Here is a 26,752-nt window from a genome sequence, read left to right on the forward strand (position 1 = left end):
TGCCGAGCGCTCAAAATCTGGTTTTAAGACTTGGGGCACACCCAGGAACTGAAAATGGGGGTCTCAGAGTAAAGAGGGGCACGGACTAGAGTAAAGAAGGGTCTTACATCCCAGTGGAAGAACAGTCCGCTTCACAGGGGGGGGGAAGGGGGGGGGGGTGGGGGGAAGGGGGTCCTTGCAGAGTGCCCGTAAGCAGTACTGTCAGTACCGACCACAGCATCCATCGTCGCAAACAGCTCATGCTTCTAGGGTGCCGCACACGCATTAAGAGCATTTGGACGCCAACTTGACTTGTCAGCCCTGTTCGACCCGCAAACGGCCAAACGCAACAAACCAATGTCTCTTACTTAAACCAGTCCGTATGTTGAGCTGTAATACTTCTTTGTGGGCATTTGTCTGACCGCAATAACGCACATAACTTTCTCCGGTCCTTGGTCCCAAAGTGGCAAGTGAGGGGGTGAATTGAAAAAAAAAAGCGAGGCCACCAGGATAAAAGATGAAGCACGGCGTGCATCGACTGGATGAGAACCGCAGAAGTGAAAAGTGAAGTTAGATTTATGCATCGGTTTAAGCTAGCAAAGCTGTCCCACTCTCCCCCACAGCCTCCTTTGAGGGCTCTCTGCTGCCCAGGCGGGAGGGAGCTCTTGAGGCAAACAAAAAAGAAAATAGTGCCACAAACTAACATAAATTAAAAGAAAAGGAAGAACACATGTAACAGAGGCAGTCTGCTGGAAGGGCTAGTAACAGCAAAAGGTGGGAATTTAACCATATTAACCAATCAGAAGCAGCCATTTACAAAAGGGCATTAACAGGAGCAGACAGAAAACATGGAAGGTGCTTCAAGCCCATGTTCTAGATACAGCATGTCTCGAAGATACAGCATGTCTCGAAGAGACAGCGCATGCACTGCCTAGGAGAGACCTAGAAAGGGGCTCAGTGCTGGGGGGAGTGTTGGGGGAGGGGGATCCGGCTCGTTATGGCTTGTCTAAAGCAAATATGAAGTTAGAGCCCCATAGTTGAGAAAACGGAGCATCCTGTCAGGGGCGACTCGCTCACTCTAGTTAGTCATTGAGCGTCTTGAACCAAGGGGACAGAAAAAGCTGATGTACCCAGGTGGAATTTGGAGCTGGGTCTCACCATTATGTAGATATTCCGATTCTAAACAGCCACGCCCCATTCACTCACCTGAGGGTCTGCGGACACCGTCCCTGCTATCAGTCTCTTTCTCCTCTTTTACACGGAGTGCAGTAATCTTATGTCCTGTCATACAAAGACAACCTAATTACATACTTAAAATATGTTTGCTAATAAACACCACAGGTGCGTTAGAGATAAGGCTCACATTTTATGGTGTTTATTCTTTGACATTTTGTTTACTAGTATATTTCCACATTTGTTTAACCAATAAAACATACACATACTTGAATGCCTGACAGGTTTCAAATATATGAATACCCATAGATGAGAAATGAATACACTTAAATGAAAAGACACACATTCTCGTATCAACCTTGGACACATCTACACCGGTTTATAGCTCACTAGGAAAGCTTCTCTCTTTTTTAAGTCCAGTGCCTGTCAGTCCGCCTAGCTGTTGGCATGGCAGTCCTGACTGAGGTTTGTATCCATATTTAAAAAGAAACACAGGCTGGATAATAGATGGTTTCTGTCCATATTTACTTATAAAAATATTTAAAAATCAGAGCATTGGGAGCCTTAATAAATCAATTTCTAATGTCCAAGAGCATGATGTTTATGGATTAAAGTAGAACATGGAGACCGTGTTTACAAAATGACGCAAGATATTCCTGAAAAAAGGAGGGAGGTTGACTAACTGAAACCATTTTTGATATGGGAGGGAGAGAAAGAAAAAGCAGGCACTACCCCTATTCCTGTCCATCTATGACTTTGGGTCATTAGCCATGACAGATCAATCTGAATGAGTCAAGTACAACTTTTTTCAGACATGGCTAAAGAACGCTTAAAATGATCTCATCTGGAGGCTAATTTTAGCAGTTAATCCCCTCGATTCTACAAAACACTAAACACCTTGTTTGTTTGGCAAGAAGTATAAATTAGTCTTAAGAGAGAGGTTTTGTCTGTTGGCTAAGGTGCTAAGAGCACCATAAGCTTTACAAATCACATAACACGATCAAAGCATAAACAGAAGACAAATTGTACACGTGTTTACTGCAAGACTCAGCGAGTACAGCAAATCAGCTTACATTTGATATGGGTCACGGATTAAAGTCAACAGGGTTAAATAAGTATAATGTCCAGTTTTTTCTGTCTTGATTTACACTTTGCGAAGACCTTAGCCTACATATGGAATACACAGATACTCTATTGTAGATTCTGCACCACTGGTCATGTTTTGTATGAAAAAAAAGATTCTCAAAAAGGTTCACATGTACACCAGGTTAATCTGCAAATACAAAACATAACACCACTTATCATCTAACCACCTTACCACAAGAAACCCATAGGACACTCTGCTTTCTCAGTACAAGCCACCAAGTTCTGGAACTTACTACCAGCAAGCATTAAAAGCACCCGGGACCACATACACTGCTGAACACAGCTGAAAGCTTGATTATTTCCTAGATAACTGCACCATCCACACCCCAGCAAGAGAGCCCAGTAAACAGACACACCCTGAGGAGCAATACTCAGCTTACAAGCCAAGAACTGCAAACAAATTAAACCACAATGGCCAAGTATGGCCCACAATAATACTAAAACCATAGTATGCAGCGGTCAGCAACAAATTGTAACTTATAACTATTAATTTATATAATAAATATCCGCTACAAGGGTTGTCCATCACCAGCACTGTACAGCCAAAAAAACACAACCTTCTCAAATCAACAGGCATGGAATAACTGACGATATCTGGATATCTGTCATGGATTACTAGACAATTTGGAGGACTGTAATACAGTTCATTCACTGCAGGTCCCAAATATTAATACATCTCACTTCTTCACATCTCTCAAATCATGCGAGTTCAGCACCACCACTATTCACAAAATCTCAGACTGGACAACTGAATGCAATATCCAGCTAAGCAGACAATATCATAAGAAAGACCATAGGAGACCAGCAGAGATGTTCAAAACCTCCAGTATGCTGAAAAACACAAAACTACGCATCTGTCTCTTACACTTCATCATCCAACATACTGCTACGTGCTATGTCCCATTACACGATAACTGCACCTCAGTGGTCATCACACAAGACATGTAAACACTTCCCACATAGGATCAAAACTAAGACAACATCCTTCCAACCACACACCATACATGTGTAGCGTGCTAGTCATGTAGGCAAGTGCTTCAGGGCCCCACATAGGGGTATAAGTGCTACACAAAGCTGCAATATAATACTAGAAGCAGAAAAGACAATGGTAACTTGTCTATATTTGAAAGAAAGGGCAAAGCACTTGTACTGTCCCTTGTGTGTGGAGTGTGGTCTCACCTATATATATATATATATATATATATATATATATATATATATATATATATATATATATATATATATATATATATATATATATATATATATATATATATATATATATATATATATATATATATATATATATATATATATATATATATATATATATATATATATATATATATATATATATATATATATATATATATATATATATATATATATATAGTTTCCAATTCCAAGCAAATAAGTCCCTTTCACTCACCTGAGGGATTGCAGACACTTTTGCCGCTAATGTCAAAGCAGTTAGTTACTTCCTCATCTTTTATTCGAAATGAAGTAATTTCATTCCCTGTCACACAAAAACAACTCGAGGATATTATTACAAAGCATGTCAATATATGGTTTTTCAACAGAGGACACACAGTGCGTATCCATTTTCAATTTCCAACTTTATATTGTTCATTGATCAAAGTAGAACTTTCAACAGTGGCTTCAACATGACATGTGAATACAAATAAAGCACAAATTATAACGCATAAAAAACAGGTACAGGTTTGTCAGAGTCCAAGGAACACATTAGTTTAAAGTTTAAACTATGGCTTCAAGTGTTTAATTTGCTTCTTCGCTGGATATACTAATTACTAATACTATACTCAAGAAAGCCAGAGACTAAAATATATTTCCTCTACATTTTAACTGTTATCAGGATTCACCACAGGAATATACAAACCAGGATAGTCTGCAAGACATCTTGCCTCCTTAACCCCTAAAGGTCAGCAAGAAAGAATCAGAACCAACCCACGAGGAACAAAACAAGTAAAGGGAGTGTGTAGTTAACAGACTATTGAGGAAGAAGGACATGCAGGTTCGAAGGTACAAAGGACACAATGGACAACAACCAAGCCTTGTATTTTAAAGAACATGGGGTAACTATCAATTATCATACCATCCGGGAGAAGAAGAAGTCACCCTTCTTGGTTCACAAGGAAGGATCAGACTGGAAGAACCTCCAGGGGAAAGAGCGAAGCACAAACGTCACCATAAAGATGAGCCAAAAGGACGCATAAGAAGAACGGAGGGAAAACCAAAGCAACAAATAAAACGATAAGTGTGCTCCACAAAAGAAGGCCAGATGTGAACTAGTGTGACCATCAAGGGAAACCCAACAACAGGCTGCTGCAGTGCGATGCCTCGGTGAGCCTCTGGAATTCTTTGTCCTCGACAAGCTCCAGAGCTTTCAGTGGGACAAACCAGCATAGTCAGGCCAATGACGACAGTGGCTTGACTTTCGGGGTCGAGATGGTCTCCTTGAGGAGCCTTTCAGCAAAACTTTGTAGAAAGTTCCCAAACTTTCAGATATTGTTCCTTGTTGGTTCCATTGGGGAGAGAAGTGTCCTGTAGCACCAGCCAAGGGTTCAGAGATTCTTGTGGCTCGGACTCAATCTCCCACAATGCACTTGCACAGTGCAGGAAAAGCCAGCTGCAACTGGTCAGCTAGGGTGATCCTCTTTTTGGGTTTACAGGCGACTCCTTCCAGCTCTGTTGTACCTGCTGCTGATCTAGGAGTTCATTCCTTTTCTTTTGAGTCAGACACAGTTCTTTCTTTCTGGAGTCTTGAGAGTGCAGCAGGTGCAGTTCTTTTGAGTGCAAGCCTTCTGTGGTGCAGTCCAAGGGTCCAGCAGGGAAGTCCTCCTTCTCTTGTTCAGGCAGTGTTCTGAGGAGCTCCTTCAGTTCTCCCATATTTATCCTGCAATCTGGGCTGGCAAGAGGAGGGGTCGGTGGTGTGACACCACAACCAATTGGGGTAAAGGTATCTTCCTCAGCTACGACCACTTTCTGGGAAGTGTGGCATATTTTTGACCCATAATGCACGGTTCACACAAAAATCAAACTGGAGAAAATCTCTCCTTGGTGTGTGCGCGTGTGTCTGTGTAATTTAACCCAAAGGTCTATCCCACTTCTAGTCTACTTAGGGGGCTGCCATTTGACGGGGTTCAAGGACATGGGGGCTGGCCTGTGTAATGCAACATTTGTCCTCCTGCCTTTGAAGTCCAGCTTATCTCCCCAGACCCCTTCCTCTTCCAGGCTTCTCCAGGAAGCAAACCTCCTCTCACCATATGGCTGTATTGTTTCAGCACCAGGCCTCTTCACACCTACTTTAGGAGCAGCTTGGATCAGGCTGTCCAACCAGAAGAGGCTGCTACAGGACTTCTTTAGTTAGCTTCAGGACAGTAAGTTCTAAAACTACTTTCCTGTATTAGTTATAATAAATCCAACTGTAGTATTCTGTACTTTGTATCCCATGCTTACACTGGTTTGCCTTCACATTCAGTACTTTGTATTTCATGCAAGAGCTGTGTTTATTTTCACACTATGTTCCAGGTTCCTTAGAGTCACAATGTAGAATGCAGGGGATGCTCCAGTTGCATCTAGAGCTGTCCTGACTGTGGATACTGTGCTGAAAGAATAACATCTTAAAACCTCTGCGTGGACTGGAATACTTTACTACAATGGCGGCGAGGATGGGAATTCTATTGATGAGGATTGTAAGGAACCTAACTTTAAGTGTGGCAACTTTATTTTTTTGGCTGAGTTTTGTCTTCTACACGGCCTGCTCACATTTACAGTTTGCATCCATCAGTTTTTGGTCACATTGGCTACGCATATCCTTCTTAGAATACTTGCTTTCAATGCATGATCTCCAGTAAGTGGCTCAAGTTGTTAAATTGACAGCAGTTGCCCCTATTTGCGAAGGGAAAATGCTACTTACCAGTATGCATCTGTTCTTGGCATGTAGAGCTGTAGATCCACACACTTATGCATAGATCGCCATCTGGTGTTGGGCCCGGATGTTTGAACTTTGTTGTTGTCCTAGAAAGTCTTTGGAAGTCACAGGATAGGTGGCTCCTCCTTTGGACAATAGTGCGCATGGGCATCGACTCCATCGCCAGATTGTTTTTCGCCAAGAAGGGAAATGGAGTTTTGTAAGAAACACAAAAGATGTCCATGTATGTTGTATCTAAATAACATAATACTGGAACAGATAAAGGTAGCCGGGGAGGTGGGTGGGCATGTGCGGATCTGCAGCTCTACAAGCCAAGAACAGATGCATACAGGTAAGTAGCATTTTCCGTTCGAGGCATATGAGCTGTAGATCACACACTTATGCATAGATTGCATAGCTGTACTCCTCCTTAGAGGCGACCACCAGTGTCTGTTGCAGTAGTTTGAAATAGTGTTTCAAGTACAGCCTCGCCCACACTAGCTTGTTGTTTTGCCTGCACATCTACACAACAATGTTTTTTGAATATGTGCGGTCTTGACCATGTAGCTGCTTTGCAGATGTCATCTAGGGGAATGTTCCCTAAAAATGCCATTGAAGCCCCTATCTTTCGGGTAGAGTGGGCTTTAGGGGGAATAGATAGTGTTCTTTTTGCCGTGTGGTAGCAAATTTGTATGCATTTGACAATCCACCTTGCAATACCAGATTTTGATATGGGATTGCCTTTATGTGGCGGTGAGAAGGATACAGAAAGTTGTTTTGTTTTACGAAAAAGGTTTTGCTCTGTCTATATAGTAAAGGAGTGCTCTCTTTACGTCTAGCGTATGACCAGCCCTTTCTGCTACTGTTTGTGGTTGCGAGAAGAACTGGTTCAGATGGAAGGAAGAGATAACTTTAGGACGAAATTTGGGATTTGTTCTGAGAACCACTTTGTTATGATGGAGTTGTAAAAATGGTTCTTGAATGGTTAGTGCCTGTAGCTCACTGACTCTTCTAAGAGATGTAATGGCCACAAACAAGGAAAGCGACTTTCCATGTGAGGAATTGTAGTTCGCATTTATGCAGAGGTTCGAATGGAGGACCCATTAGTCTTGTGAGGACAATGATTAGGATCCACACTGGGGAAGGATGTACCCTGGGAGGAATTAGTCTTTTGAGGCCTTCCATAAATGCCTTAATGGGAGGCACCCTAAACAGTGATAGTTGCTGTCTATTTTGTAAGTAAGCTGCAATGGCAGCGAGATATAACCTAATTGATGTGTATATGTGTATGCCAAGTTACATTTCTGAAGATGCAGAACATAACATATGATGTGCTGAGTGGAGGCATCTAGAGGGTTGATGTTGTTATTGTTACAGTATATAACAAACCTTTTCCACTTGGCTGCATAGCAGGCCGTAGTGGTGGGGCATCTAGCCTCTTTGATAATGTTCATCCAATCAGGGAGAAGATTGAGGTAACCAAACTCTAGGACCTCAGGAGCCAGATCGCTAGGTGGAGCTGTGCTGGATCTGGGGGGTCTGATCTCTCCACGGTTCTGTGTTAAGAGTTGTGGGGAGAGTCGTAGTTTTTGGTGCGGGACTACTGATAGTTCCAGTAATGTTGTGTACCAGGGTTGTCTGGCCCATTTTGGAGCAACTAGGATCAGTGTGAGCGACTGTTGTTACAGCTTACGTACCACTAATGGAATGAGTGGGAGAAGCGGAAAAGCGTACGCAAATCTGCCTGACCAATTCATCCATATCGCATTACCTTTGGACAATGGGTGTGGATATCTGGAGGCGAAGCTTGGGCATTTTGTGTTGTAATGTGTGGCGAAGAGATCTATCTCTGGCTGCCCCCATATTTGGAAGAATGGTTGAAGAACTTGTGGGTGAAGTTCCCACTCGTGAATCTGTTGTGTTTGTAGACTTAACAGATCTGCCATGTGATTTTGAGTTCCTGGGAGATGATGTGCTAATAGGAAAATGTTTTGAGGAATGGCCCATCTTCATATGCTCTGTGCTAGCTGAGAGAGCTGGGGAGAGTGCGTCCCCCCCCCCCTGTTTTTGCAAATAGTACATTGCTGTCATATTGTCCATGCGGACTAAGACAGCTTTGCCTGATATCTGTTTCTGAAATGATTTTAATGTCAGAAAGATTGTTAGTAACTCCAAATGGTTGATGTGGAATAGCCTTTGCTGAGTTGTCCATGTGCCCTGTATGGTGTGATGAAGTAGATGAGCTCCCCAGCCGGTGAACGATGCGTCTGCTGTTAGCACGATCTGTGGAACCGGCTCTATGAATGGTCGCCCTTTGGAAAGGTTTTGGGTGTTCCACCACTGCAGAGAGCGATGCGTGCGACCGTCCACCAACACCAGATCTGTTAGATGACCTTGAGCTTGGTTCCACTGACGTGCTAAGCATTCCTGTAAAGGGCGCATCTGAAGTCTTGCATGAGGTACTATGAATATGCAAGAGGCCATCATCCCTATTAGTTGCATAAACACTCGAGCTGGAAGTGAGTGTTGCGGTTGGAATCTTGCTATAAGAGCTTGCATGCTTGCTATCCTGGCTGGACTGGGATATGTAAGGCTTTCTGAGGTGTCTATTGTTGCATCAGATATTGTTGGATGTGGGATGGTTGGAGGTGAGACTTTGGGAGGTTTATGGTAAACCCCAAGTCGTGAAGTAGATGTATTGTGGCGTGTGTGTGATTTACACACTGGATATGTGACTTTGCTTTTATGAGCCAGTCGTCTAAATATGGGAAGTCATGAATCTGTTGTCTTCTTAAGTGGGCTGCTACCACTGCTAGACATTTTGTGAAGACCCTGGGTGCCGTGGTGACTCCGAACGGGAGGACCTTGAACTGGTAATGCTGCCCGTCTACCACAAACCAAAGATATTTCCTGTGAGCAGGGTGAATGGGAATGTGGAAGTAGGCATCCTTGAGATATAATGTGGTAAGGAAGTCACCTTGTTTGAGTAACGGGAGAACCTGCTGAAGAGTGACCATAGGGAAATGGTCCGATTGCATGTAGAGGTTTAATGGTCTGAGATCCAAGATGGGTCTCAGGGTTCCGTCCTTCTTTGGAATGAGGAAATACAGGGAGTAAACCCCTGTGTTCTGGTGGTGAAGGGGAACTGGCTCTATGGCATGTTTTTGTAGGAGGGAAAGTACCTCCTGTTTTAGAAGCGTTGAGTGCGGGGGAGTTGAAGTGCGGGGGAGTTGAAGTGAGCTCTAGGCAATAACCGGATTGGATGATTTGCCTCACCCACCTGTCTGTGGAAATGGTGTTCCAGACAGGTAGGAACTGTAGCAATCATCCCCCGACCGGAGTAGAGTGGTCCGGGGGGAGTGGAGGGAAGTAATTGTTTAGGGGTGTAGGCGGTACGAGTGTTGGTAGTTTTGCCTCTACCCTTATTGTTGTTGCCACTGTAGCCACCTCTGAAATAGCCTCTTGTAGATGAGGTCTGTGTTGGACTTTTGTACGAAGTGGAGGGGTTTCCTGGGGAAAAGCCTCTAGAGGCACTTCTGTAAGAGGATGTGAGAAAGTGCCATCTTTCTTGCATGGTATGCGCCCACTTTTTGCTGAATTGCTGAATGTACCTTGACTGAGTGTGCCCTGGACTCCTGCCAATCAGGTGCCCAAGGCCTATGTTCCTTCTCGAAAACCTAAAACCCAAATTGGCAAACCCTGGCCACATGTCAGCCCCAGGTAAATGGTACCCTAGGTACCCAGGGCCTTGTGACCAGGGAAGGCCCCTAAGGGCTGCAGCACTTACTGTGCCACCCTTAGAGGCCCTGTACCCTGACACAAACACACTGCCCTTGCAGGCTGAGTGTCTGGGTACATGACAAAGAGTCGACATGGCACACATCCCTGTGTGCCATTCCCACAACCTACACTGCCCTGGCATACATCAGCCACCCCTCTAGCTGGGTGCCCTATGCCAGTGGTGTGGGCACAGGAGCATGAGCCCTCTGCCCCTACAGTACCCAGGCCCATTCCTGGGCACTGTAAGTGCAGTGTTGCCATTTAAGAGTATATGGTGCTGGGAGCTCATCAGACACGAACTCCACAGCACCATAATGGCAACACTGAAGACTGAGAAGTTTGGTATCACACTTCTCAGCACATTAAACCCGCACTGATGCCAGTGTGGGATTTAATGTACAAAGCACTACAGAGGGCATCTTAGAGATGCCCCCTGAAACCTAACCTACAATCCACGTCTTGTCTGAGAGGCTGCCTAGGCTGCCACATAGCAGACATGTTGCTGGAACCCTGGGTGGAGAGTCCCCGCTCTCCTGGGCCTGCAACAATGCATATCCTGGGCGAGGTGCTAGGTCTCCTCCCCAGGATGGGCAGGTGGAAGCTTCAAAGGCATGCTGCCTTTGTGAGCTTCTCCAGGCCACTTGCTGTACTCAGCAACTGGCCCCTACCGGTTCTGACCCCCACTCTGGCAGGAAGACTGGGCGGAACCCCAAGTAAGGACAGGGGATGTGCCAGCCTCTGCCAAACCCACCAGTCAGGTGGGGGAGGCGAGGTGAAGCACATCTCCGGGCTCTCGCCATCTTAAAGATGGGAAGCCCTGCCCAATCAGGACTAGGCTACTGCCCCCCTCCCACAGGAGAGTGGCAAGATAGGGGGTGTACCCACCCCAGGGCAGGGACCCATTGGTCCCTGCCCTTTATCTACCTGTAACGCCCCTAAATCTAGTATTTAGGGGCACCCTGAACCTTCCTTCCTTCCTTAGATTCCAGATTCTAAAACAGCAAAGAAGATCAAGAAGAAAGAAGACCTGCCGTGCAGATGCTAATAAGAGGAAGACACCAACTGCTTTGGCCCCAGCCCTACAGGCCTGTCGACCCTCGAACCTGCTCCTGCTAAATCCCGGCACCCCCTGTGGCCAGCAACCTCACAAACCCCGGATGACCTGGCTACCTTGTGACTGAGCATGTCAGGACTTCCAAGGATCTAGACCTCTCTGTCTGTTCAACATGTCTACAATCAGCAATTTCATGTTTACCAAAGGTGAAGGCTATTACCTGGAAAGAAGCCTGGAGATTAAACTACTCCAAGATGGCCGACAATGCACGGAGAGTGCAGTTCTAGTCTTCCTCTGCAAGCTGAGTTACGTGAGGCCCTCGCAATGGAACGTTGATGCACTTCACCTGAACTCTTGACGGAAGCGCACGCACCTCAAGTATCTCGTGTTTAGTTAGTTAGTTTAGTCAGGTTATCGCCGAGTCCGTCGGGCATTCGGTTGTGAGTTCTACAGTGTTTCCTAGTTGAAACAACTACGAGTTCAGAGCAGTTATTTCCTTTTCGTGTGAACGCCTTCCTTCAGAACTCATGCGCACATCACTACTGTGGAGAACGCTACTTCTTGAATCTTGCGTTATTGAAGGAAGACGCTACCTCGTCGGGTGTATAGTGTCTGAGCAGGCGGAAAACTCACAAGGCTTCTTCATCCACTCAGTTCAACGGAAATGAATGCGGAGACACCTCAGGCTGAGTACTAGAACCAGATACCTCCTTGGAAAACTAGAAACCAACGGCAGCCAGAGCTAAGTACCCAGATAATGTTTGTGCATTTAGAAGAACAGAACTATAATTTAGTTATTCCAGTAAAGTCTGCATGAGTTAATACTTACCAACTGATTCCACTCGATGTTCACCTGTGGAGATAAGAAAATGAGAAAAAGATCATAATAAGAATAAGGGTCAGTACACTTAATAACCAGAAATTATAAACAAACAGGGTAGGTGGAAATAAAGATTAACTCAGTGAATGTTTCTTGATTGTAACAGAAATTCATCACACAATAAGAAAAGGCTACTTAACGGTAGCAGAACACATGAAGACATTTGAAGAGAAGCAAGGCCTAAGGTTATCTTGGTACGTGGGTTGGATACTAGAAGGGAATTAGAGTTTATATGACACTTGTGTTAAATTACTGTTTTGGGTTACAGAGGAAACGGCCGAGCTGGGAACATTAGGCGAAGAAGAAACAGAAGGCTGGACGCAGATAACCGCAGGCAGTCTCTTGGTCTTCTTATTTATTTTATCCACTCCCCTTTCCCCCCCTTGGGAGATTCTGCTTGGTATTTATAAAACAGTACCTGGAGATCTCCTTGGAGGGGCATTGGGAAAAGGCATCTCTGTTCCTGCGCAAGTACTGGAAGCACCTGACAGAGCACCTGGGACTCCCACGAGCAGTGGCTCTGCTCAAAGCAAGTATCTAACCCCTGGCATCAGCCCGGAACCGCGAACCCTGCACACTCTGCACCCACCAAGCCCGGCCTGTGCCGGAGTGGACAAAGACCTCCGAGCACGTCCCCCGGCGACTGTGACCCCGAATCCGGCACCCAAGGACCCACCTTGACGCTTCTGGCGACGCCTGCAGCCTCAGAACCAGGGGCTTCCCCAACCGCGATCAACAGAGGGTAAGATTTCCCGACACCAAAAGGCACCCCTGCACCCGGCGCCCAGCGGCCCCCTGTGCCCGACTCCTGGGTACCTACCTATCCTCCAACTACCCAACTTACCTCTCGAAGTGGTGGGGGAACATGAAGAATCTTCGTCCCCGAGTTTGCAGCCTTTGTTCGTCCTTGAGCTTCTCCATAGCAATCCATTGAGCGCCCGAAGGCTCAAAAGCACCCTGCACCCAGCTGCCCGAGTGGCCCTGGCAGTGTAACTTCTACTCCTACCTACTTCCCCATTTGCCTTGAGCAAGTGACCAGGAGACCAGCTCCCACAGCCGCGTGGCCTGCTAGTCAGCAGCCACCAACCAAGGGCCCCCTGCCTCCGATAGGATAACATTGGGCCTAACTCACTCTGCACCTGGCCGCCCCAGTGCCGCTGTGGTTGTAACAACTGTACTTACCTGACCTTGGGAGACCCCAGAGTCTGTGCCCAGAACCTTAACTCTGCCAGTCGAGTACTTACCCAAAAGCCGATAACTCACTTTTCTTCCATAGGGTAACATTGACTGTTTCTTCTGAAATTTCTCCTAAGTGTGTAGTTTCTAAACTATAAAATATTCACCTAAAATCAACCGAGTAACGAAAACGGAAATACTCACCTGCTATTAGGAGAGATCCCAGTGCAGGATCTTGGTGCCCAGCACTGACCCTGAAAAGTACTCACAACCGTACTTATCACTTACCCAATTTTCTTCCATAGGAAATCATTGACTGTTTTTCTGTGAAATTTCTTCTTTGTCAATTTTTGCAAACTACAAATATTCTTTAAAAATCGTACCAACTGTGAAAACGTAATTACTTACCTGTTTTAGATAGAGGTCTCAGTACTGAGCCTAGGAGCCCAGCACTGGATTACAAGAGTAACGAGAACATACTTTACCCGTAACTTGAATTTTCTTCCATAGGAAACCATTGACTGTTTTTCTATGAAATTTCTTCTAAGTGTCAATTTTGCAAACTTATAAATATTCTTCAAAAACCGCCTGTATAACGTAAACGCTGTTTCTCAACTGCTTACAGGTGGTACACTAGTGCTGAATCAAGGATCCAACACTGCACTAGAAAAAGTAACCATAACCCCACTTACCTGCTAAGTGAATTTCCTTCCATACGATAACATTGGTAATTTGATCAGAAAAAGTTTCTAAGTGTCAACTTTTAAAATAGAAAAATATTGCTTAAAATCACAACAGTAACTAAAACGAATGTGCTCACTTGTTTCCAAGAACTGTCCCAGGACTGAATCTAGGATCCAGTCCTGGAGTTAGAAAAGTAATCCTGAAAGTAATCAATTGCATACAACTTAAAATTCCCATTGAGCTCAATGTATTATTGTGTTTGAAATTGTGTTGCCTATAGCAACAAACTGTAACTATTATCTACAAAAGTCAATTGCAGTATTTAACTAAAGCATCTCATTCTGAGAAAGTATATTTTAATACCTATTGTTGGTTCTAAAATAAAAGAACCATATATTTTTATACAAACCATTGGCCTAGAGTTAAGTTCTTGAGTGTGTGAGACCATTTGCTGACTGAGTGTGTACATCAAATGCTTTACACTGTCCTCTGATACTGCCTTACTGCTCGACCAAGCTACCACTTTAGAGAGTAAGGTTATATCTAACTTTAGCCTCTGCCAAACCTCTGGGGACTGTGGACTCTATACACCCTGTAACTATATCGGGAACAGTATATATAGAGCCACTTTCCTACAGAGGAGCGACGAAAAGAACTTCTGGGAGCTTGCGATTGCAAGGCTCCCATTGATTTGGCAGTGCCTGTGTCCTTTTTCATCTTTTCTAAAGAGGAGTCTACGTTGGGTCCAAAAAGATGTTCCTGATCAAATGGCTGATTTAATATAGTGGTTTGGACCTCCGGCTTGAAGCCGGAAATGCATAGCCATGCATGCCTGCATAAAAGGACACTGGTGTTAATATAGTGGTTTGGACCTCCGGCTTGAAGCCGGAAATGCATAGCCATGCATGCCTGCATAAAAGGACACTGGTGTTAATAGCCCGGGAGGCTGTGTCTGCAGCATCGAGAGCACAACGAATGGAGGTGTTTGTTATGACCTTGCCTTCCTCGATGAGATCATTAGCTTGTGACTTGTATTGATCTGGAAGGTGTTGCATTAGGGTCTCTAGCTCATCATAATGTGCCCTATCATATCTTGCGAGCAAAGCCTGTGTGTTGGCAATCCTCTACATGTTAGCTGCTTGGGACGCTGTTCTTTTTCCGGACACGTCCAGCAGTTTTGATTCTTTGTCAGGAGGTGGGGCATCTCCTGTGGTTTGCGAATTAGCCCTTTTCCTGGCATTGGAGACCACTAAATAATCTAAGGGTATATGCCCTTTAATATAAACAGGGTCAGATGGGGCAGCTTTGTATTTCTTTTGTACCCTGAGGTTAAGGACTCCGGACCGTACAGGATCCTTGAACACCTCGGGAGCGTGTTTGATTACCCCTTTTAACATGGGGAGAATGGCACTGGACCATTAGGATGGTTCAAAAGTGTCCATGAGGAAATTTTCCTCTATAAAGTCTGTATGTAGGTTTACCCCATGGTATTCTGCTGCCCTGTGTATATGTTGAGTGAACCCTATAGTGTCCTCAGGAGGGGATGGCCTAGATGGGTAGATGTCGTCCTGAGGTGTGTCTGGGACATCTGGTGTGTCGTAATCGTCCCATGGATCCTTTGGGGGACCAGGAGGACTGGGTCCCCTAAAGGGCGATCATCCCCCATGTCGTCAGAGGTGTCATTATCATCTGAAGGTGGAGAAGATGGGGTGGGAGGTGAATATGGAATAGGAGAGTGGTGTGGAGGGGGAGGAGGAGAAGGAATCCTTAATGGAGAATTAGCAATGTCTCTCTTTTTCAAGGGAAGTGGAGCTGGTATAGGTTTGTCCATCTTCCGTTTTATTGAAGGGCTGAGTATAAGTTGACCTATTTTAGGGTCTCTTTGAAGTGTTTTTGGGTAGGATCCGGTCGAAAAAGTTCCTCCTCAAACGTGTGCTCTTTCGGCGATGACTTTTTGGGTGTAGGTTGTGTATTTGGAGGCTTTTTGTGTTCTTTAGGCCTGGAATCAGGAATTTTCTTTGATCTCGATAGTAGATCAGTACCGACTGTTTTTTCGGATCCGGTGATTTTTTCGGATCCGTAGGCTTGTGCTCCAAAGGCTGAGAGCCCAAGGTTTTTGGAGCCAGGTGTTTGCTCGGTTCCGAGGATTTTTACGGAACCGGGGCGTCCTTGCCTGTGGGTTTGGGCGCCGAAGACATCGATGCAGAGGTAGGCTTCGGCACGGAGGAAGGCATCGGCTTCTTTTTCGGAGCTGGGGATGGAGTTACTTATTTTAAGGAAACAATGGTCCCATTCAATTAGAGTAAGAATAAATATCACAATTACTAAAATACGAAATTGGAGTTTGTTAGACCCGGCCCTCGTAACATAGTCAGACCTGACCCCTGCACCTCACACCAGCCCCGAGCCCCTGGCCTAGCCGATCCTTCCCACCAGAACACACACACCCGACCCGGACTTCCCCCGTCCGTGGCCTCCTCCTTCGGCCACCCCGGGCCCGCGTGCCCACTTCATGCACCAAGATGGCCGCCCGGCCCCAGCGTGACCCTAGCCTATAGGCGCCACTCTGGCTGGAGGACATCGCGCTCCCCTTGGGATGAGAAAGGGAGGAGCAGTTTCCATCACACCTCTGCGCTTCCCTGGGAAGGTGGGTTTCGATCGACCCGCCGGCCTCCCCGAGGGCTGGCTCCACGCCTGCTGGGTGTCTGGGGCTCCTCCCGACCCGGCCCTGAAAGGATCAAAGGACAATGGCAGGAAACCCCCAACAAGTGACCCCCAGGTGACAAGACCCCTGCCTGCACAGACTCCGGACATCAAAGAGGAGTCGCCCTATAACAAGGGGTGCTCTGGGACTGTCCGGCAGATTCGCCTTGGAAACACCGGAGCCCTGCTGAGTGACTCGCGGCTCCCTGAAGATCGTAAGACCTCCGAACTTGTGCTTGAGCCATGCTGAGTGACTCGCGGCTCCCTGAAGATCGTAAGACCTCCGAACTTGTGCTTGAGCCCTGCTGAGTGACTCGCGGCTCCCTGAAGATCGTAAGACCTCCGACTTTGTGCTTGAGCCCTGCTGAGTGACTCGCGGCTCCCTGAAGATCGTAAGACCTCCGAACTTGTGCTTGAGCCCTGCTGAGTGACTCGCGGCTCCCCGAAGATCGTAAGACCTCCGAACTTATACTCGAGCCTGCTGAGTGACTCGCAGCTCCCACAGACTTTCTTGTGTGCGCCGGGTACGCTCCTGCATTTGATTCTTATCCCCAAAAGACTGTCCCGCTACCTCCTAACCCCCCTACGAGACTTTGTGAGCCCGCGCTCTACTTGTATATATTTTGCCTTGCTGATCATAAAGATCCTATCCCTCCGATCTGATAAAGATTTGCTCTTAAGAACTCCTCATGTAGTGTCTCTCTGTCGTGTGGTGCCGAGTGTACAATCCTAGATACGAGGTTCCTCCCCTGAGGAGTCTCCCGCCAGCGCCCGGCTACGATACCTCGAGGGTGGGTCTCAGGGCAGTCAGGGCCCCCTCCGGGCCCCACTGAGGTCGCCTTCTAACAGAGTTCAAACGAGTGATCAATGCAGAAGATGAAGACATTTTTAGTATTGATTAGGAACAAGTAATAAACAATTCAATGAGTGAGCTAGCCGTGAGGAGGTAAGAGGGAAATCAGCCGATTTCCTTAACCCAGGCTGGTGACTTAAAAAGTGACTTTTTTAGTGAGCAGTTGCCAATCCGAAAAAGTCAGATCAACATCTCATACTCAATTAACAAATATACAATAAAGCATGGAGTTTAGAGACTTAAGTCGACGATGATTCGATCCCCATGCGAACAGTGGGATCACTTCAGGACAGTTATAATTTTGAATCCCAACTGTAGAGAAGCAGTTTTGTTGAGCGGTGAAGCTTGTGATAAACAGGTTGGGAATAATGAAGGAGAAATGCTTGTGAGAGAACGATTTAAGGATAAGAGAAATTGAAAGATTACGTGAACCAGTTCAAACTGAAGAACAATGCAGTACCGGTTAAATAGAATTTGCGGGGGGTTCCCATCAACGTGAGGGATGAATTAAGGGACATGCTTGACGAGTTGGTCAGCGACGGTATAATTGCGGCTACTGAGTCAGCCGAATGGGTTTCTCCCATTGTTTTGGTGAGCAAACCTGATCAAAAAATGAGGGTGTGGGGAGGAGCCAAGATGGCGACCGGGACGGCAGCGTAGATTCCCGGCTCCGTGAACCTCCGCATACCGCACGGATATCCTGCATGAGATCCTTATTCTGCGCTACGAGATCGTGTTCGTAAACGAAAGTGGCAACCGATCGTGTGACTCTGAGGTTTCTGACTGCCGTACCGCCAGAGAAATCAGCGGTTGAACTTTGCGGCCCGTGCGGTCCCGAAGCCGGGACCTCGAGTGGACGCCTTGGCCGGGCGGCAGTTTAACAACAGCGGCCTGTGGTGACTGGGTGGAGTCGGTCCGCCGGAGTGGTGCTCCCCTCGGCCTGCATTTTGCTGTGGTCGCTCCCCCCTGCTGAGCGCTGCGGACCGAGGACATGCCCGGGTGTGCAATTCTCGGATTCTGTGGTGTTTGCCCCTGCCTTTGACGGTGAGCTGCCCGGACGCCGTCCCCGGCTCGCTCTGATCCTTGCGGGCTGCTCCCGGCTTTTCGCGGGAGCTGGTCCGTGGCGGAGACGACTGTTGCCCGTGACCGCGCAACGGCTGAATCTGTGCCTGCCCCGGGATCCCTGTCTTCAGCGACGTGGACCTTGAGGCGTTGGTCCCGGGGTCCTGGCCCCAATACGAGTCGGGCCTTCCCAGCGGCCATTTTGTCACTATGCAGCCTACCATCCTGTCCGCTGGGACGCAGCGGGACTGGGGGTGTGTGACGGTCGGGAGTGTGGCAGAGCGATCGGAGAGAGCTGCTCTGGGGTACGGCGACCTCCTGGAGGCCCTTGGTGCCCTTCATTACTCCTTGACTCATGGCGCCGGGGTCCTGGGGAGGAAGCTAGATGGTGTGGTATCAGCGTTGGGACAGTGGCGGCATGCTGGTCCACAAGTACACAGTGGCTTTCCACACTGCACACAGGAGGAAGATGTTGCGGCCCCCCCACCGATTAGTGTACAGCCGGACACTCCGGACAGTATGCTACCGTGTGGTCGGCTAACTGTGGGCTTGATCTGCTCCGGAGGTATTGGACCTGAGCGGAAGATGGTGGCCTTGTCCCGTGCGCGGTCTCCGGCGGCCCAGGGACGACTCCAGCAACGTGTGTCTCATTTGACTGCTTCAGCCTGTCTGGACCTTGTGTGCAGTGCAGATCCTGGGGCAGCACTGGAAAAGACGCCCCTCCATGGAGCGGTCCGTGCTGATGCTCAGAGACTTCCACCCCACCTGTGTGCGTCGCTTCCCGACTGTCTTTGGACACTCCTGTACCTTGGGACATCGGACATGGTGCTGGGTCGAGGGGCAGGCATGGGCAGAATCGCAAAGAGCGGTCAAGGCTGAGGCTGATCCTTCGGGAGTGGTCACCTAGTAGACAGGCGGACTCATGGTTGCGTGCTCTCATGGTTATTCGCATAGTTGGTGCATAATGCTCCCCACTCCCCCCCCCTTTTTTTGATATGATCAACTTGGTGCTGCTAATTGTTTGCTGTGGGGAGACTTCACCGTGCGGGAGGGAGAAGCCGGGGGTATGTTTTGAAGGCCCTCCTCCAGTTTATTACATTCTCTCCGCCCCCCCGTCTGGGGGGGCTCTTTCTTACTCCTTTTTTCCCTGTCTCTTCTATATTTCGGGTCTAGTTCCAGGGCGACAGGCACACTGCTGGGGGGTGGGGCCATACTCATTCGCAGAGGTGCAGGGTGGGGGGATGGGGGAGGGGACTCTTTAGTCTTTATCTCTTTTTCCATGGCCTCCTTTTTCTTCTCTGTTTCTTTCTGCTTGTTTTTCTGGGATCAGCGCGGTACACCTCTCTTATTGTGAATCGTTTGCTCTTAATGTGTGCCACAGTTTCCGGGGGGTTCGCTGGGCTTTAGGTACGGGGACCTGTAGGCGCAACTATCTTTGATATTTCTCCCCATCCGTACTTTCCCGTGTCTGCGCCATTGATTCAATGTATTGCTGCTTACTGCTTACGTCTCTTATCCTTGCCCCTTATCGCTGTTGGGAAATTGTTTGGCACCTGATCCTACTGTTTTGTTTTATTATAAAATGAAAAACCCTTTCTCTCCTGGTGTCCTACCTGTGCGGCTCATTGGCCGGACTATATTGTATTGTAGACTTTGCTCTCCGAGGTGCCGCCTGTGTTTACATTTGCCTTTATTGTTCTGATTGCTTGGCGGCCGGCCCCGGGGGGTTGTAGGCCCATACGTGTAAATGATTGAAACGTCAATAAAGGTTTTTCAAAAAAAAAAAAAAAAAAAATGAGGGTGTGCGCAGACTTGACAGCATTGAATGCAAATGTAATAACTGACAGCCGCCCTTTACCCAACATCAATGAGGTTGTTTCTATGTTGGAAGGAGCCAACGTTTTCTTCACTTTTGACACGCGGTCCGCGTATCATCAGATCGAGTTGTCTGAAGAATCAAGACATTTAACCACTTTCATTTCTCCTCATGGTTTTTATCTATACACCAGGATGCCATTTGGGTTGGCTTCAGAGAGCGATGTTTCACATAATTAGAGATGTCGATCAGTACGTAAAATGTTTCCAGGATGACACCTTGATATTTTCTAGGAATAAAGAGGAACATATGAAGCATCTGATTGACACGCAGAATAGGCTGGCGAAACATGGGCTGACAATTAAGGGACAGAATTGTAAAATGTTTAAGAAATCTATAGATTATCTTGGGCACACCTTGCCTGGTGATGGGGTGATTCTGAAGAAATCTAATGTTGAGGCTATTGTGAAAACCTCAGCTCCCATCAACAAGGAGCAAATATTATCATTTGCTGGTATGTAAGAATACTATAGCGAATTTATTGACAATTTTGCCACCAAAATGGAACCACTTAGAAGGTTGTTGAGACAAAATGTCCCTTGAGTGTGGTTGGATCAGCAGCAGGTGGCATTTGAGAGTACAGAACGTGAAACTGTAAAGGAACCCACCTTGAAACCATTTTGCATGAAAGAGTGTCTAATTACTGTAGATGCGAGTTTGCATGGTGTTGGAGGGGTACAATTACAGAGCAGTGTCAAGGAAGAGTGGAATATTGCTTTTGCATCTAGCACTCTTGATGCAGGTGTACAGTCATTGAGAGGGAATTGCTCGCTGGTATGTGGACTTTTGAACATTACAGGAATTATGTACAGGCCAGAAAATTTGCATTGGGAACAGATCACAAGCCATTGGTGAACATATTGTCTCCGGGGGGGGGGGGGTGGGGGGGGGGGGGTGGTAGGAATTCTACGGCACGTATTGCTAGACTGGCGTCAAAACTTCAAGAGTACAGTTTTAGGAGTGAATACGTGCCGGGGCGGAAAAAATGTGACTGCTGATTTCTTATTACAACTTCCGTGTCATCAGAATGATTCCAAAATGATTGTGTGTGAAATGGTTGCCCCCATTAAAGATATAGCGTATGGAGAGGTTGTAGAAATTTCTGAATAATTTTGGAAAGAATGTGAAGGTGCAGATGCCATGTGGCAAGCTACCAAGAAAAGTGTGTTAGAAGGGTGGCCCAAAAAGAAGGATATCTGCCCTGAATTGTTATCTATGTTCAATGTAGCAAAGGAACTTGAGATGGAAGGGAGCTTATTGTTCAAAGGAAGTAGGTGTGTTCCTCCTCAAGGGATACAAGAAATGATTGTTAAACTTGCACATAAAGGACATCCCGGTATGTCCGTCATATGCAGATTTATTTTTGGTGGCCTGGTAAGGATAGGGTCCTTGATCGGACAGTAAGAGAATGCGATGTGTGCGCCTCTAGTAAAAAGGATGCTGAAAGTGACTACCCCTCCTTTGAAGAGTGCGGAGTGGCCTGAGATGCCGCTGCAAAAAGGAATATGCTACTTACCAGTATGCATCTGTTCTTGGCATGTAGAGCTGCAGATCTATACACTGTGCATAGATCGCCATCTGGTGTTGGGCCCGGATGTTTGCAGTTTGTTTTTCCTCTTGGAAAGTCTTTGGAAGTCACGAGGTCGGTGACTCCTCCTTTGGTTCGTATTGCGCATGGGCTTCAGCTCCATCCTCAGATTGTTTTTCGCCAGCAGGGAAAGATGGAGCGTAGTAATAACAGTAAAGAAACCCATGTGTGTTGTATCTAAATAAGATAGACTGGAACGGATACAGGTAGCCGGGGAGGCGTGTGGGCGTGTATAGATCTGCAGCTCTACATGCCAAGAACAGATGCATACTGGTAAGTAGCATATTCCGTTCGAGGCATATGAGCTGCAGATTATACACTGTGCATAGACTATATAGCAGTACCCAACCCTAGCGGCGACCACCGGCATCCGTTGCAGTTGTTTGGAACAGTGTTTTTAGTACAGCCTGGCCCACACTAGCTTGTTGCTTGGTTTGCACATCTACACAGTAATGTTTTGTGAAAGTGTGCGGTGTTGACCATGTCGCTGCTTTGCAGATGTCATCTAGTGGTATGTTTCCTAGAAAAGCCATAGAAGCCCCTATCTTCCTTGTAGAGTGGGCTTTAGGGGGAACAGATAGCGTTCGTTTTGCTTTGTGGTAGCAAATCTGTATGCATTTTACAATCCACCTAGCAATCCCCGATTTAGAAATAGGGTTGCCTTTATGTGGTGGAGAGAAAGAGACAAATAGCGGTTTGGTTTTTCTGAAAGGTTGTGTTCTTTGGATGTAGTAAAGTCAATCAATCAAGCATTTTGTATAGCGCACTACTCACCCGGAGGGTCTCAAGGCGCTTGGGGAGGGGGGGTCCACTACTGCTCGAACAGCCAGGTCTTGAGCTGCTTCCTGAAGGCGAGGTGGTCTTGGGTCAGACGGAGGTGGGTTGGGAGGGAGTTCCAGGTCTTGGCGGCCAGGTAGGAGAAGGACCTTCCTCCTGTAGTGGCTCTTCGGATGCGGGGGACGGCGGCGAGGGCGTGGTTGGTCGATCGGAGCTGGCGTGTCGGAGTGTAGAAGTTGAGGCGGCTGTTGAGGTATCTTGGGCCTTGGTTGTGGAGAGCTTTGTGTGCGTGGGTGAGGAGACGGAAGGTGATTCTTTTGTTGACCGGGAGCCAGTGCAGGTCCCTCAGGTGGCCGGAGATGTGGCTCTGTCGGGGGATATCGAGGATGAGTCTTGCTGAGGCGTTCTGGATCCGCTGGAGTCTCCTCTGGAGTTTGGCGGTGGTTCCGGCATAGAGGGAGTTGCCGTAGTCCAGTCGGCTGGTGACGAGGGCCTGGGTGACCGTCTTCCTGGTCTCGGTGGGGATCCACCGGAAGATCTTACGTAGCATGCGCAGGATGTTGAAGCACGACGAGGAGACGGCGTTGACTTGTCTGGTCATGGAGAGGGAAGAGTCCAGGATGAAGCCCAGGTTGCGTGCGTGGTCTGTGGGTTTGGGTGCGCTGCCCAAGGCGGTGGGCCACCAGGAGTCGTCCCAGGCGGAGGGTGAAGAGCCCAGGATGAGGACTTCCGTTTTGTCTGAGTTCAGTTTCAGGCGGCTGTTCATCATCCACTCGGCTACGTCTGTCATCCCTTCGTGTAGGTTGGCTCTGGCGGTGGCGGGGTCGTTGGTGAGGTAGAGGATCAGCTGGGTGTCGTCGGCGTAGGAGATGATGTTGAGGTTGTGTTGGCGTGCGATGGCCGCGAGGGGGCTCATGTAGACATTGAAGAGGGTGGGGCTGAGCGAGGAGCCTTGAGGAACGCCGCAGATGACTTCGGTGGCTTCTGATCTGAACGGGGGGGAGGCGGACTCTCTGTGTCCTTCCGGCGAGGAAGGAGATGATCCATTCTAGTGCCTTCTCTTGGATTCCGACGTTGCTGAGGCGCTGCACTAGGGTGCGGTGGCAGACAGTGTCGGATGCCGCGGAGAGGTCCAGGAGGATGAGGGCCGCAGTTTCTCCGTTGTCGAGCAGGGCTCGGATGTCATCGGTGGATGCGATGAGGGCGGTCTCGGTGCTGTGGTTGGCCCGGAAGCCGGACTGCGAGAGGTCGAGGGATCCGTTCATCTCGAGGAAGGCGGCAAGCTGCTTGTTGACGGTCTTCTCGGTGACTTTGGCCGGAAACGGGAGTAGCGAGATGGGGCGGTAGTTTTTTAGTTCGGTGGGATCCGCTGATGGTTTCTTCAGTAGAGCGCTGAGTTCGGCGTGCTTCCAGCTCTCTGGGAAGGTAGCGGTGTTGAAGGAGGTGTTGATGATGTCCCGCAGGTGGGGTGCGATGATGGCGTCGGCCTTGTTGTAGACGTGGTGAGGGCAGGGGTCGGTTGGGGATCCGGAGTGGATGGAGTTCATCGTGCGGATGGTGTCTTCGGTGGTGATCAGGGTCCAGGCGCGGCGGGTGGTGGTGGGGATCGTTGGTGTGGTCATAGGGTGCGTCGGTTGTGTGCTGAAGCTGTTGTGTATGTCTGCGATCTTGCTGTGGAAGTAGGAGGCGAGGGAGTTGCAGAGGTCTTGTGATGGGGTGATGTCGTTGTTTCCGGCGTTGGGATTGGAGAGCTCTTTGACGATGTTGAAGAGTTCCTTGCTGTTGTGTGCGTTGTTGTCCAGTCGATCCTTGAATGCGGTTTTCTTGGTGGTGTGGATCAGTTAGTGGTGTTTTCGGGTTGCGAGCTTGAGGGCGGTTATGTTGTCTGGTGTAGGGTCTTTGCGCCCGGTTCGCTCGAGGGCCCGGCAGTTCTTCTTGGAGCTCTTGAGTTCGTCGGTGAACCAGGGCGCTTTCTTACTGCCGGGTCTGCTGGGCGGGGTCCTCAGTGGGGCGAGGTCGTCTGCGCAGTTGCTGATCCACTTCGTGAGGATGTTGGCGGCCTGGCTGGGGTTCGCGGAGCCGGCGGGGGGGGGTCTTGGCTCAGGGCTGCGGCGAGTTGGTCGGCGGTGATCTTGTTCCAGTTTCTGCGTGCGACCTGTTGCTGGTGGTGGTGGGTCGTGTTCTTTTTGAAGCTGAAGTTGACGCAGCTGTGGTCCGTCCAGTGGAGTCCGGTGGCGTGGCTGAAGGCGATGTGCTGGCTGGATGAGAAGACGGGGTCGAGTGTGTGTCCGGCGTAGTGGGTGGGGGAGGTCACCAGCTGCTTGAGACCGAGGTTGTCCAGCAGGGTGGTGGTGCTGCAGTCGTTGGTGTTCTCCAGGTGAAAGTTGAGGTCCCCGAGGAGGATGTAGTCAGCGGAGGGGAGGGCGTGCAGGCTGATGAAGTCGGCGATGTCTTCGCTGAATTGTGTGCGTGGTCCCGGGGGTCTGTAGATGAGGGTGCCTCTGAGGGTGGTCTTGGGGTCAGTGTGGATCTGGAAGTGCAGGTGTTCGGCGGCTGTGAGGGTGTCTGTGTTGGTCGTGATGCGGATGGTGTTCTTGTGGACGATGGCGATGCCTCCTCCGGTCTGGTTGACGCGGTCACTCCGGGTGATCTTGTATCCGTCTGGGATGGCGATGGCGATGTCGGGCGCTGAGGAGGCGTTCATCCAGGTTTCCGTGAGGAAGGCGACGTCTGGGGATGCGGTGTCGATCAGGTTCCAGAGTTGGACGGCGTGTCTGTGGATGGAGCGGGTGTTGAGCAGGATGCACTTTGGGTGGTTGCTGCTGGTGCTCGATTTGGCGGGTGTTGGTGCAGTGCAGGTCCGGATGCTGGTGAACTTGCAGGAGTGGCAGCTGAAGGGTCCGTGGGTGCGTCTCGGTGGCATCCGGGGATCCGGCCGGTGTTGAGTGCGTTGAGGTCGGTGGCGTCGTAAGTCCGGCGGGTGGTCTGGTGTCTGCGGGGGCCAGGCGCTGGGCGCGGACGGGCGCAGACGGGCTTACCTTTGGCGCACCTTCGGCGCTCATTCGGTGCTCCCGCTGCGCGCGTCCGCTGCGCGGTGACTCAGGGGGCGTCATAAGTGAGGAGCCGGGAGGGCGGGTCAGCTGGGTGGCGGGAGCGGGGCGGCCAATGGGCAGGAGGGGGGCGGAGACGCCGGAGGGCAGTGGCGGGAAGGAGGACCGAGGGCGGCTCAGCGGCAGCTGGGTCGTCCGGCGGCTGGAGGCAGCTCACAGGTGGGGGAGGGCAGCAGAAGGGGGGAAGAGGGGTACAGAGGCAAGAGGGCAAAGGGGAACAAATGCAAAATACACAGGCGGAGGACAAGGGGAAACAAAAGGCACACAGCAGATTACAGAAGGCAAAAGGGGAAACAAATGCAAAATACACCAGGCGAAAGACAAAGGGGAAACAAAAGGCACGCAGCAGATGGCAAACAGCGGCAAAAAACGATGGCAGTAGCAGGAAGTGCACAGCAGTCAGCAGGGCAGAGTACTGGCAGCAGCGGGCAGGAGCAGCGGTGTGTGGGGGCGACCTCGCCTGGAGCAGGCTCAGCGGTCGCTCTTAACATCCAGTGTGTGTAAAGCCCTTTCCGCAACGGTTTGAGGTTGTGAGAAAAAGACTGGTAATTCTACCGACTGGTTTAGATGGAAGGGAGAAATGACTTTGGGTAGAAAGTTTGGGTTGGTGCGGAGTACAACCTTGTTCTGATGCATTTGGAGAAAAGGTTCCTGTATAGTGAGTGCTTGTATTTCACTAACCCTTCTAAGGGAAGTGATGGCCACTAGAAATGCTGTTTTCCATGTGAGAAATTGCAGCTCACATTTATGTAATGGTTCGAAAGGGGGTCCCATTAGCCTTGTGAGAACTATATTCAAGTTCCAGACAGGTGAGGGTGGTACTCTGTGTGGAATTACTCTTTTGAGGCCTTCCATAAAGGCCTTGATGGCAGGCACCCTGAAAAGTGATAGGTGCTGCCTGTTCTGTAAGTAAGCAGCAATTGCTGCGAGGTGTAACCGAATGGATGTATATGCTAGGTTACACCTTTGTAGATGGAGCA

At 48.7% G+C, this 26,752-nt stretch overlaps 1 protein-coding gene across 1 annotated transcript in view; it reads right to left on the reverse strand.

Moving 5' to 3' along the window:
• LOC146797218 (uncharacterized) overlaps positions 1-26,752 on the reverse strand; it is a 445,928-nt gene that overhangs the window by 87,946 nt on the left and 331,230 nt on the right. The window contains exons 10-12 of the mRNA XM_085624170.1: positions 11,893-11,916; positions 3,728-3,814; positions 1,186-1,260 (exon numbers count right to left, since the gene is read on the reverse strand). Coding sequence (XP_085480296.1) covers positions 1,186-1,260; positions 3,728-3,814; positions 11,893-11,916 — 186 coding nt within the window. The remainder of the gene's footprint in view (positions 1-1,185; positions 1,261-3,727; positions 3,815-11,892; positions 11,917-26,752) is intronic.

The sequence above is a fragment of the Triturus cristatus genome, chromosome 9 (assembly GCF_964204655.1).
Source record: "Triturus cristatus chromosome 9, aTriCri1.1, whole genome shotgun sequence".
NCBI lineage: Eukaryota > Metazoa > Chordata > Amphibia > Caudata > Salamandridae > Triturus > Triturus cristatus.